The following is a 13,154-nucleotide window of genomic DNA, read 5'->3' as shown; positions in this document are numbered from 1 at the left end:
TCAGATTGGATGCTTTCTGATGATAACCTCTTAAAATCATCTGAGATCTTTTTTAAAAAATGACTTTTTAAAATTGGTTCTTTTTATAGTTATAATGCCTTTAAAAATTTTTTTTTTCAGTACTGGAATTGAACTCTCAGTGATATTCTATCATTGAGCCACATCCCCACCCCCTTTTTATCTTTTATTTTGAGATAAGTCCAGGCTGGTTTGGAACTTGTGATCTTCCTGCCTCGGCCTCCTGAGTAGCCAGGATTACAGGTGTGCACTACTGCATCTGGCTTCATGTAATTAATTCATTTCTGGTATTGTATTTTTTATTTCTAGCATTTCATTATGTTTGTATAATTACCATTTTCTGCCAGAGTCTCCCATTTCTTCAAGCATGTTTTCCACTGGATTTTTTAAAAATAATTTTTTTGAGTTGTAGGTGAACACAATACCTTTATTTTATTTTATGTGGTGCTGAGGATTGAACCCAGTGCCTCACACATGCAAGGCAAGCACTCTTACCACTGAGCCAGAATCCCAGCCCTTCCACTTGATTTTTTAGTATTATCATTTTATTTCAAAAACCTTATCAGTAGAATAAGAACCATCAACAACAGTCAATGACCAGGGCTGGGGATATCATTCAGTTGGTAGAGTGCCTGCCTCGCATGCACAAGGCCCTGGGTTCAAGCCCCAGCACCACACAAAAAAAACAAACAAACAAAAAAAACCACCTATTGATTCTAGTTATTTTGACTTTTTTACACTAGAGTTTTTAGCATTTTAACCAGAGTTGTTATTTATTTACTTGTTTGTTTTATTTTTGGGTACTGATAATCTCAGGGGTGCTTTACCACTGAGGTATATCCCCAGACCTTTATTATTATTATTATTATTATTATTATTATTATTATTATTATTAGATAGGGTCTCAGTAAATTGCTTAGGGCCTCCAGCTTGTGATCTTCCTGCCTCAACCTCCTGAGTCTCTGGGATTACAGTTGTGCACCACCATGCCTGGTCAGAGTTAATTTAAAGATCCCAACTGGTAATTCACCATCTAGGTCTTCTCTAGTTCTGCTTGTGTCTTCTCTCTTATCATTGGTCTCATTTTCTTGTTTTTGCACATGTCTTGTATACAGTCATATGTTTCATTATACAATGATCATCAACAGACGACACATACAATGGTAGTTCCATAAAATGAAAATTAAACTAAAAAATACTTATTACCTAGTATTATTACTTCAACTCTTCTGTTTAAATATGCTTAGATACACAAATATTATTTGTTACAACCACCTTCAGTATTTAGTATAGTAACATGCGTTATAGATTTATGGCATAGGAGCAATACACTATACCATGTAGCCTAGGTGTGTTGGAGGCTATTCCATCTAGGTTTGTGTATCATTCTTGTGCAATGATGAAATTGCCTAACAAAATATCCTGTTGTTAAGAAACACATGATTATTTCTGATTGTATGATGGATAATTTAAGAAAACTCGAGAGAAGTCAGGTGCGATGGCACACGCCTGTAATCCCAGTGGCTCAAGAGGCTGAGGCAGGAGGATTGTGAATTCAAAGCCAGCCTCAGTAACAGCAAAGCGCTAAGCAACTCTGTGAGACCCTGTCTCTAAATAAAATACAAAATAGGGCTGGGGCTGTGGCTTAGTGGTCAAGTTCCCCTGAGTTCAATCCCCAGTACCAAAATAAATAAATAAATAAACAAGGGAGACTGAAGTAAGCATTATTTATTATCTACTTCCAAAATGGGGTGTGGCCATTTCTGTTTTAGGCTAATCTGATGTATATTTGACCTAGAACTGGACCTTATTGTAGCTTTAGTTTGATTTGGTTCACCACTAGTTACAAATATTTTGAAGGTGAGAATTTTACTTCAGCAGGACCTGGATTTGGGATGCTGGCAAGATTCCAGAGATCCAACTGCTTAACAGTCTAACCATCAGCTTTTGGAAACAGTCTCTCTCTGCTTCATAGCTTTGACTCCAGGCTTGCTTTCTCCCTTCCTCCCTTCCTCCCTCCCTTCCTTCCTTCCTTTTTATCATCTGGATGGGGGGTATTTTTCTCAGCAGTCACTTGTGTAGGTTCTTAGTCTTTTTTAAATGAATGACCCCAATGCCTGAGGGATGAGACTTTCCACTCTCCTGCCCCTCCTAAAAGTCTTCAAGAGTGCCTCTGATGGATTTCTCAGCTCTTCTACCTTGCCCCCTCATTTTAAAAGGCATTTTGCACCTGGAAAAGGCTCCTTAACGTGGTAGATTTCTCTTCGCTCTCCTAATATTCATTTACTTCCAAATTTGGTATACTACATCCCTGTATTTGTTTAATATCTATGAAGTACGATTGGTGGGTGGGTGTGGGCTTCCTCTGGATTTGGGTCCTCCCAGATATTAAAGTCATGCCAGCCTCTATGGGGCCATTAAAATTTTGTTAACTTTCAGCAAGTTTCTCTTTACTCCCCCTATGGTGGATGATTCTTCCTAGCATAGTTCAATTAGAAATATGAGCAGCAATGAGTCTTTTCTCTCTTATGAAGAACTTGGTTGACATTTTCTCAAATTTGGTTTATGTAGGCTTGTGTCCTCTTCTTCCTGATGAATTTAAGATTTTTAAAAAATTTTCAAGCTAAAATCACTTCTTTTGTTATTTGATAGAGTGGGAGCAATATTCTCTGCATACAAAGCAGTTGTGAATTCCAGGAATTAGAGTTTTAAAATGGTTTTATTTACATATTTTGTTAACTTATTTTAAATTAAAAATACATGGATGATAGCAAGTTAAATTTTATAGAATTGTAAATAATGAAAAGCAGTATCTTTCCATCCTAGGTCCCTTAGTTCCTTTACTCCCTCCACAAAGACAGATGTCTTACAGTTTCCTATTATTTCTTCTCAGAATTGTATTTGTAAAATGTGTAAATATCTCTCCCCTTTATTTCCTTTAACCAAAATGGAAGCATATTTTCTTCACCTTCTCTATATAACTATTTTGCCATCTTAAGGACTTTTACAAGCTGCGTAATATGTCTTAGTATGGATGTACCTTGTTTTATTTAAACAATTATTGGTAGTGGATATTTGGATGTTTCTAGTATTTCTTTTCTCACAAACAAAATGGTAAATATGCCTTTGCTCATATTCACCATTGACCATTGTTGAGTATATCATTAGGAACGACATATTTAAAATACTTTGTGAAGGCATACAAATAATATGAATATTTTGTTTTATTTCAAAGTGTTTTTTTTCCCAAAGTGATGGCTGGGGTCTCAGAAGTTTGTGGTATGAGTTTTGGGAACACTAGACGCTTCAAATGAGGCGTGAGGTGCTAGATACTACCCAGCAGGTTGCATGGAAAAAAAAAGCTGGCTGTGGACTCTGAGAAAAGTAAAAATGACATTTAAATATTAAAAATGGAGAAACTCAGCTGCAGCTCCTTCTTTAACCTTAAATTGCACCTGGGCTCCTGTAATTCCAGTGATTTGGGAGGATTCCAAGTTCAAGGCCAGCCTCAGCATCTTAGCAAGACCCTGTCTCAAAAAAAAAAAAAAAAAAAATAAAAAGAACTGGAGATGTAGCTCAGTTTTATAGCACCCCTGGGTTCAATCTCCAATACCAAAAGTAAATAAAAGATAATCATATTGGAGGTACTATAAATTACTTATGCCTGATTCTTCTGCCTCCTCATTTCCCACTAAAAATTAGATTAATGTCTTGTTTGGAATGCTTTGCACAGCTATATGATTAGAATGATTTTAATAAATAGGGTCACATTTAAGGAGGTTTTCTAAGGGAAATGAAGACTCGTGTGATACACAAACATGCTTTATGTGATATTTAGGATTTTCCTGTAAAGATATTGTGTTTTTTTGTTTGTTTGTTTTTTTAAAGAGAGATGGAGAGAGAGAGAGTTTTTTAGTATTTAGTTTTTAGTTTTCGGCGGACACAACATCTTTGTTTGTGGTGCTGAGGATCGAACCTGGGCCGCACGCATGCCAGGTGAGCGCGCTACCGCTTGAGTCACATCCCCCGCCCCAAGATACTGTTTTTTGAGAAGAGTTTTTAATTTATATAATTGAAGCACATTAAGTTTGGTGATGCAATTTGAGAAATTAATGTACTTTCTTATGAAAAGGAACCTACCTAGAAAGTACTCTATTTCTCCTAAGATCTGGGGTCAAAGGAGAGATTTTGAAACATAACAACAATGGCTTCTATTTATTGAAAGGAATTCTTTTATTTCTTACAGGACCCCTTCCAGCGAGATTTTATATTTTGAGATACAGGCTTTTGACTTTTCTACAAATGTTTTCTCTAAGGCTCCCCTGCTAGTTTTTAGCTGTAGCATTCTTCTAGTAGTACAGTTGTTTTATGAGTTAGAAACCTGGCAGTATTCCTTTAACATTATCTCCTTGTTGTGCATCCTCCCACATCCCATTCTGTATCTCAGGAGGTTTGTACCATCCTCTAAGTTTCTTAAGAATTCATTATTTTTCCCCCCATTTCTTTTACCCTCTTTCTGGTTCAGGTGAACTGGTTTCATCTCATTTGCACTCTTTTATCTCCCCTGGATTCTCCCAATTCATTCTCTGCTCATTAGCTAACATGAATTATTTAAATGTCCATTCTGATCATGCTGTTCTTTGCTCAAAACTCTCTAGTGCCTTCCCAATGTCCTTACAATAAAATCCCTCATATGGCCTTTGTGGATCTACACCACTAGACTCCAACTTTTTCACCTATTGAAACAAACCCTTTCCTCCTTTTCTTTTTCCAGTCACACTTCTCTTTCTGTGCTACAAACTGGCCAAGCTTCTTCCATCCTCAGGGCCTTTGCACAAATTCTTCCTTTGCCTTAGAAATCTTCCCTAACCTGCACATCCCTTTTCCAAGCTAATGCCTTATCCTTTAGGTCTCATTTAAAATATCCAGGGAAAATTTCCCTATTCAAACAAGTTAGAGACTGGTCCCCTGTTATTTACTCTTATTTGCTATTTTGTTTCTTTTTCTTAGTATTTACTACAATCCTAATGGTACAGTTGTGTTTCTTTTTTATTTTTTTCTATTATTGGCATAGGTAATACATACATATAAAATGAAATTCAAATTGTACAAAAGGTAGAGTGAAAATTCTCCTGTTCCCTGTACCTTTGGTGCCCAGTTCTCCTCCCTAAAAGTAACATTTAGTATTTTGACTCTCCTTCCAGAAATATTTTCCGAGTATATAAGCAATTATGTACATAATATTTCTCTTTTTTTAAAAAATTACAGATAGTATATGCATTTTTCTGCACTTTGTCTTTGTTAATTATGTATCCTGGCAATTCTTCTATATCAATATGTAAATAGTTGCCTCTTTATTTTTCATGTGCCATATAGTATGGAATTATAATTTATTTAACTTCTATTGTTGGACATTTAGGTTGCTTTCAAGCTTTGGTTTATTGTAAACAATGCTGCATCATATACCTTTGTATGTAATTTCCCTCATCTATACCTATAGAATAAATTCCTATAATTGAAATAATTGAGTTTAAGGTTATGTGCATTTTTAATTTTGGTTATTGTCAAACTGCTCTAAATGGAAGTTTTACCAATTCACATTCCTGCTAGTGGATGAAGAATGCACGTTTCCTCATATCTATGTCAGTGAAAATTTTTGTTCTCTGCCAATGTAAAAGATGAAAAGTATCACTTGGAAATATTTATTTGCATGTGTTTTCTTCCTTGCAAAGTCTTTTTTCACATGTTTAAGAGTCATTTGTATTTACTTGGCGAAATGTTTCTTCATAAATTTTGCTTACTTATTGTCTGACTCGCTACACCCTGAAGGTCGGTCCGGGTGCAGAGATCCTGTATCTTGTTTATTCTAGTTCCAGGAACTAGAATGAGGCTGTAATAAATGACTGGCTCAGGTCATGCAGTAGTTATTTTTGCCTACAAAGCCCACCCGTTTCCTCAGATGACACAAGTATTTAATTCACTCAGGTGAGTAAGGTAAAACACCTGAAGTACGCTGGGATGTTAGGACCGTGGACAAAATCAACGAAATGTTTATCTACAGTCGCAGCCGCTATTTACTTTCATGCAGCAGTGCAGGCTCATTGTTGGCTCTTTATCCCGAAGCTAGATTTCTTGTGAAATCTCCTGATTTTAAAGTATTTCCAAATCAAAACAAGACAGCCTCAAATGCAGCCCACCAACAGCGGATTTGCAAACAACCGTAAACAAAAGTGGGAGGTTGATGAGCCGAGTACTTCAGGAAGACTACGAAAGCCAAGAAATGGGCAGTTTTGTTTGGAAAGCAAAAAAGCAATTCTCTGCCTGAGATTTTCAACCAAGACTCCTTCCTGGAAGCAGGATCGAATTAAAGACAGATTGGAGCCAGAGCAAGCCGGAAAACAATGCTACCATATCGGAGTGTGCTGTCCAGCTAGAACGATAGCAGCGTGCACCCTCTACACAGCGATCAAGGTCTCCCACCCACTCCTTTAGAGCCACGGGGTCTGAAGTGCCAACACCAACTCTCCCCTCCGACCCGGAAGTCCCTGGGCTCGGAGCCTCACCTTTCCAGCGGGCAATCTACTTCCTTTTCGGCTAAGGCTTCCCGCCCTTCCCAGTTCTTCGACTTCCGTTTGCCTGGTCGTCTGGGAAACGGCTGACTTCCGGCAGCGCAGCAGTGGGCGGAGCCAAGATGGCTGAGGAGACGCTTGAGTCGGTGAGCACTGAGATTCTTTTTAGTGTCCCAGTAGCGGGTCAGGGCAGCACCCGGCGGTCCCCGAGGCAGGCTGGTGGACTGTCTCTGTCAGGCGCAGCCACTCCTGGGAGAGGCGGAGCCGAGTCCCGAGCGGCGGAACGACAAGTGCGGCCTCGGTTCACCCCTGGAGATGGTTGCCTAGGGCAAGTCTGAGTCCTTTTGTGGCCCAGACTCTGTAGTAGTACTGGTCTTTCTTGGGGTCCGCTGGATAGAAAAGAGATTTTCACCGGAAACGGCTCTGTTCTTAGTCCCCTTTTTCTTTCTCTTGACGGTATGGAAAGACATTATTACCACTTGCGTAAAGACAGTTTGTGTTAATCCTGTGAATTAGGAATATATTGAGATACAGCCTGAAAAGCTTTCACGCCACTGCCTTTTGTTAGTGAAGCAGGACCATGTTTTCTCTGTTGTGATTAAGTTTTGGAAAGTACTGTTTGGTAATTCAGCTGGTCTGAATGAAGCATCAACTCCACAGAACTGTTAGATGTAAGATTAGTCCAAATGAAATCAGGATGACGCAGTGGTAGTTATTTAAAAATCTTTAATTGACACATAACTGTACATATTATGGGTTGCAGTGTGATAATTCACTACATGTATACAATGTATAAGGACCAAATCAGGATAATTAGCATTTTCTTAAGTATTTATCATTTCTTGTCGTTGAGAACCTTCGAACTCTTTTAGTTTTGTTTTGTTTTTCCTGTTTTTTGGTACTGGGGTTTGAACTCAGGAGCACTTTGAAAGATGAAGGTTCATCGTTGGAGATTAAAATGCACACACACAGATAGCAGTGACAAAGATGAAGCACTTTACTGCAAGCAGGTGTTAGCTTATATAGAAAGTGAGAGTCAGTTATCTTAAACCAGGAAGCTCCCAGGGCCAATCATAGTAAAGGTCAGGTCATCACCTTCGGTGCACGCCTGTCCGCCCTGCATAAGATTTATGGGGGGCATGAACTGTCCATGAGTAGGGAAGACGGGAGGGCCAATTAGAAGATTTTCAAAACAACTTGCCTGTGGCCATATTGCATTAGGGGGGCTTCTTATCTGAAAGGCCCGGGGAGTTCTAGCAGCCCACTGCAATTTGCCCACTGCCATGTTTGAAAGGCCCGGGGAGTTCTCAGGGAGACTCCCAACACACTTAATCAGTGAGCCACAATCTGAGACCTTTTTATTTGTTTTTTAAATTTTGAGATAGGATCTCGCTAAATTGCTGAGGCTGGCTTTGAACTTGTGATCCTCCTGCTGCAGCCTCCCGAATCAGTGGGGATTACAGTCGTGTGCCACCATGCCTAGTTTCTTCTAGTGCTTTATAAAATACATAATAAATAGTTGTGAACTATAGTGACCCTACTTTGCTGTAGAACATTAGAACTTATCTCTGGTTTGATACCTCTTATCCAGCCTCCTTTTAATCCCCCTCTTCCCTACTCTTTCCTAACCTCTAGAGATCACTGTTCTATTCTTTACTTCCAATAAATCAATTGTTTTTAGCATACACTTATTTTTTTTAAAGAATTAACCTTTTTTTTTTAATGTGGTGCTGAGGCTCAAGCCCTGTTCCTTCTCATTCTAGGCAAGCATTCTACCACTGAGCTACAACTCCAGCCCTACTGTCCACTTATGAGCAAGAACACAAGTTGTCTTTCTGTGCCCGCCTTATTTCATTCAGTGTAATGTCCTCCAGTTCCAGTTGTGTTGCTGCAAATGGCAGGATTTTATTCTTTTTATAACTGAATTATTTTACACTGTGTATATGTACCACATTTTCTTTATCCATCTGTTGTTTATTCGTTGTTGGACATCTCCTTTGATTCTGTGTCTTGGTAGCATGGATAGTGCTGCAATAAACATGGGAACAGAAGCATGTCTTTAATATTTCATATATTCCTTTTGGTGTATACCCAGTAATTTGATAGCTAGATCATATTTGATTTCTGTTTTTAGTTTTTTGATAGTAGTTGTAAGGTTAGGCACCAGTAGCCAAAAGGAGGCAGATTAAAAGCTGCTGAGCAAGGCTGATTGAGATTCCCTCCCAGGCGAGACCCTCCAGTCAAACAGAGCAGGTCTGGGGAAGTCGCACCCAGGCTTGGATTGGAATTTTATTTGGCTTAGGGCAGGAAGGGAGGTTTGGGGCAGGAAGGGAGGTTTTAGGGTCCCTTGTCCTTCTAGGGTTGGTTGGGAGATCTTGCTGAGATCCCTGTCCTTCCAGGATTAGTCAGGAGACCCTGCTGATTGACAGGTGATTATTACTGTCTGTCCGTGCCTGATTGGTTGTTTTTTTGGTTCTTCGTTCCCTTAGTCACCTCAAACCAACCTAATAGTAGTAGTGAATCATATGTGCATAATTGGGTCTAATTTCTCTAAAGTTCCAAATGTGAAACTTTATCTACCTTGCTTTAGTATTAAATTTCTGTTGCTTGTTCTGTACTATATTAGAATGATTTTAGTTTTTCAGAATTTATTGTCTTTTGAAAAACATCCTGGGAAGCATAGTTGCTTTGGTTGATTATTTTACAACATAATTTTGTCTTAATAAGCAAGGCCATATTATCTGCTCAATGGACTTTTGTCTGTGTTCTATTCTCCTTTCATTTGTAGAGTAATCACATTATTTTAGTCTAAAACTGAGTATAAAGAAAACCCAAAGCAAAGATATTTTGTTAAATTAAGAATTAAAAAACTAAAATAACATGATTAATGTTACTAGACTTTTAAGATATTGGAAATTTTAAATACCTACTTTGCCTACATATCTTTTTTTAAATAGTTTTATATATATATATATATATATTTTTTGTTTGTTTGTTTGTTTGTTATGTGATGCTGAGGATCGAACCCAGGGCCTCGCACATGCTAGGTGAGCGCTTTAACTGAGCCACAATCCCAGCCCCCTACATAATCTTAAGATATATAAAGGGTGACATGCTGTAATACTCTTTATCCTCTAGTGCTTGTTGTCATATAGATAGGTATTTGTGGGACAGAATATGAATTTGATGTCTGTGATAGCAGAATTGTTCTGCATATTTGAATCTCAAATAGTATTTTAAAGAGGATGACTTTTTTTTAAATGACTTTAGCACTTCAGCTTGAAGCAAACTATTTTGTTGTTGTTGAGTTTATTGCTGGTAGTGTTATGTTTATAGTAATTTCATTTTCTCAAGTTTCTGCTGCATGGAAATTTTAATTTTTGTCCTTTTTGGAAGTGAACTTGCCTCTCCTAATAAAATGAAGAGGATTCAACAATCCCACTCCTGAATCTGTGTCCCATAGAAATAAAAGTAAAGCATAAGCACATAGTACATGGATATCTGTTGCAGCACTGTTTCTAATGGAAAGAAGCTGGGTAGTGGCACCATTTTTTTCCATGATAAATTATTTTGCCTCTTCTGAAATTTATAAAAGAACTGGGGACTGATATTTATAGATAAATATGTGAAAAGGAGGATTTTTTTTCCTTTTTTTCTTTGTGATACTAAGGATGGAACGCAGGACCTTGCATATGCTAGGCAAGTGCTCTACTACTGAACTATATCCCTAGCCTTTTTTATTTTATTTTGAGAAAAGGTCTCACTAAATTGCCCAGACTGCCCTTCAACTTCTAATCCCTTGCCTCAGCATCCTGAGTAGCTGGGATTATAGGGGTACACCACTGTGCCCAGCTTAATTTTTTTTTTAAAGCAACAAGCAGATAGCTCTGGTTTCCATGATTTATACTTATAAAATTTTTATAATACCCTAATTCTATTGTTTTTATATTTTATTTTTTGCAATGCTGGGGCTGGAACCCAGAGAGAGAGAGAGAGAGAATTTTTTTTTAATATTTATTTTTTTTTAGTTATCGACGGACACAACATCTTTGTATGTGGTGCTGAGGATCGAACCCGGGCTGCACGCATGCCAGGCGAGTGCGCTACCGCTTGAGCCACATCCCCAGCGCCCAGTAGGGTGTCTTCTGATTCAATTGTTTGATGTTATCTCTTTGATATAGCATCAGGTCCCACATGTTGAAAGCTCAGCCTTCAAGACTGATCTTGCCTTTCATATACCAGTAGTGAGGCCCAGGTGGTTTGACCTGTGCTTTTGATTGGCTAGCTATAAATTGGAAACTCCCTCAATGGGATTGATTAGTTTGCTCTAGTGGCTCACAGAACTCAGGAAAACACTTGCTTACATTTATTGGTTTATTAAAAAGAATATTACAAAAGATACAGATGATGAGATGAGATACGGGGAAAAGGAGCAGAGCTTCCATGACCTTTCCAATCCACCACCCTCCAGCAACTTCCATGTGTTCAGCTCTCCCAAAGTTCTCCCTATCTGTCCTTTTAGGTTTTTATGGAGACTTAACTGTGTAAGCATGCTTACTATTAGACTGAGTGGGGAAGCCCAGCAAGCCTGATCCAGTCAGATTCTTCTTGGCCTCTCTGTGTAGCATTCCTTCCAGGTAGACAGTAGGGATTCTTAAATGGGGTCTTATGATTTGACTAGGTAAGTCAGAATTTCATTATGCCAGTGACTTCAAGGCAGGGGAAGGTTTAAATTTCTAGGGTTTGCTGTGGGGTGCAGGGAAATTCTAGTTTCTGTGGCCTGTCTTGCGGGAGGAAGAGGACCAAGCAGAAGGAGGGGCAGGGGAGGTCAGAAAGAGAGACTGCTTTCTGAAGCCTGCTTCTGAGACCTTAAGTGCCCTAACATTTTTCTAATCACTTAGGAAATATTGAGGGCTTTGGAGTAAAGGAACCTGAATAAAAACATATCTGTATATCTCTGTCTATCTGTATGTATCTATCTTAGTCTTTCCTTTTGTGGAACAAAAGTTCTTAATTCATTTTTTGTTCTGTTTTTTTGAGATGGAGGTCTCACCTACAGCTCGTAATCCTCCTGTTTCAGCCATCACAGTAGCTGGGACCATTATGTATCCTATTGCATCAAGCTTCAGAAGTTTCTAATTTGGCAGGGAGTTGTGGAACGGTACTGGGGATTGAACCCAGGGGTGCTTTACCACTGAGGTTCATCCACAGCCCTGCTTTTTTAAAAAAACAAAACAACAACAAAAAAAACCCTTTATTTTATTTATGTGGTGATGAAAATGGAACTCAGTGCCTCACATGTGTTAGGCAAGTGCTCTACTACCACAACCCCAGCCCCATCTCCAACCTTTTTTATGTCTTTTTTTTTTTTTTTTAAGAGGGAGAGAGGGAGAGAGAGAGAGAAATTTTTTAATATTTATTTTTTGGTTTTCGGTGGACACAACATCTTTTTTTTTTTTTTTAAGAGAGAGAATTTTAATATTTATTTTTTAGTTTTTCGGCGGACACAACATCTTTATTTTATTTTATTTTTTGGGGGGAGTGTGAGAGAGAGAGAGAGAGAGAGAGAGAATGTTCAATATTTATCAATATTTATTTTTCAGTTTTTGGCCGACACAACATCTTTGTTTGTATGTGGTGCTGAGGATCGAACTCGGGCCGCACGCATGCCAGGCGAGCAGGCTACGGCTTGAGCCACATTCCCAGCCCTCTTTATTTTTATGTGGTGCTGAGGATCGAACCCAGCGTTCCACGCATGCCAGATGAGCACACTACTGCTTGAACCACATCCCCAGCCCTTTATGTGTTATTTTAAGACAGTGTCTCGCCAAGTTGCTTAGGGCCTTGCTAAATGGCTGAGGCTGGTTTTGAACTTGCCTCAGCCTTCTGAGCCACTGAGATTACTGGCATGGGCCACTGCCCCCAGCCAGAAGTTTTTAATTTTAATATAGTTGAATATGGATGAATTTACTTGTTTGTATATATTGTTTTATATAGTAAATAATCCTTCCATACCCTGTTTTTTAAAAGCTTTAAAATTTTTGCCTTTTCTGTTTTAGTCTTTGATCTATTTGAACTAGTTTCTTTCTCCTGATAAATTTTTTTCCTGAAAGTCTGTTTTGTCTAAGGTTAATATTGGTACTGTGGTTTTCTTTTTGTTTCTATTTTCTTGATGATTCTTTTCCCATCTTTTACTTTGTCTTTATGTTTTAGATGTGTCTTTATAATAACATGCATCTGGATATTTTAACAAACCCATTCTGGGGCTGGGATTGTGGCTCAGCGGGGTAGAGCGCTCACCTAGCACTGGAGGGACCTGGGTTTGACCCTCAGCATCACATAAAAATAAAGGCATTGTGTTGTGTTCATCTACACCTAAAAAATAAATATTAAAAAAAATCCATTCTGATAGAATCTATCCTGGAGAATTTTATCCCCCTTTTCTTTCTTCCTTCTTTTTTTTTTTTCCCTTCCCCTCCATTTGTTTATTTATGTTTTTGTAGTGGGGATCCAACCTAAGTTCTCACACATGCCAGGCAAGGGCTAGAGCCCTTATCAGTCCCTCAC

At 38.5% G+C, this 13,154-nt stretch overlaps 1 protein-coding gene across 6 annotated transcripts in view; it reads left to right on the top strand.

Moving 5' to 3' along the window:
- The first annotated feature begins 6,651 nt into the window (after positions 1 to 6,651).
- Positions 6,652 to 13,154, top strand: part of Bbs4 (Bardet-Biedl syndrome 4) — a 55,347-nt gene continuing 48,844 nt past the window's right edge. Inside the window, exon 1 of one of the 6 annotated variants that reach the window (XM_048793650.1) lies at positions 6,652 to 6,733. Coding sequence is in view for 3 of the 6 variants with exons in the window: in XM_015480451.2 (XP_015335937.1) it covers positions 6,710 to 6,733 (24 nt within the window). In the remaining 3 variants the exon portion in view is untranslated. Of the gene's footprint in view, positions 6,734 to 6,826; positions 7,044 to 13,154 lie in introns of those variants that run through there. The other 5 variants (XM_015480451.2, XM_048793647.1, XM_015480450.2 and 2 more) reach the window with 5 other exon arrangements.

This window comes from Marmota marmota, unplaced genomic scaffold (assembly GCF_001458135.2).
Source record: "Marmota marmota marmota unplaced genomic scaffold, marMar, whole genome shotgun sequence".
NCBI lineage: Eukaryota > Metazoa > Chordata > Mammalia > Rodentia > Sciuridae > Marmota > Marmota marmota.
Note: the sequence above shows the minus strand (reverse complement) of the source record. Positions and strands in the feature narration are given on the sequence as shown.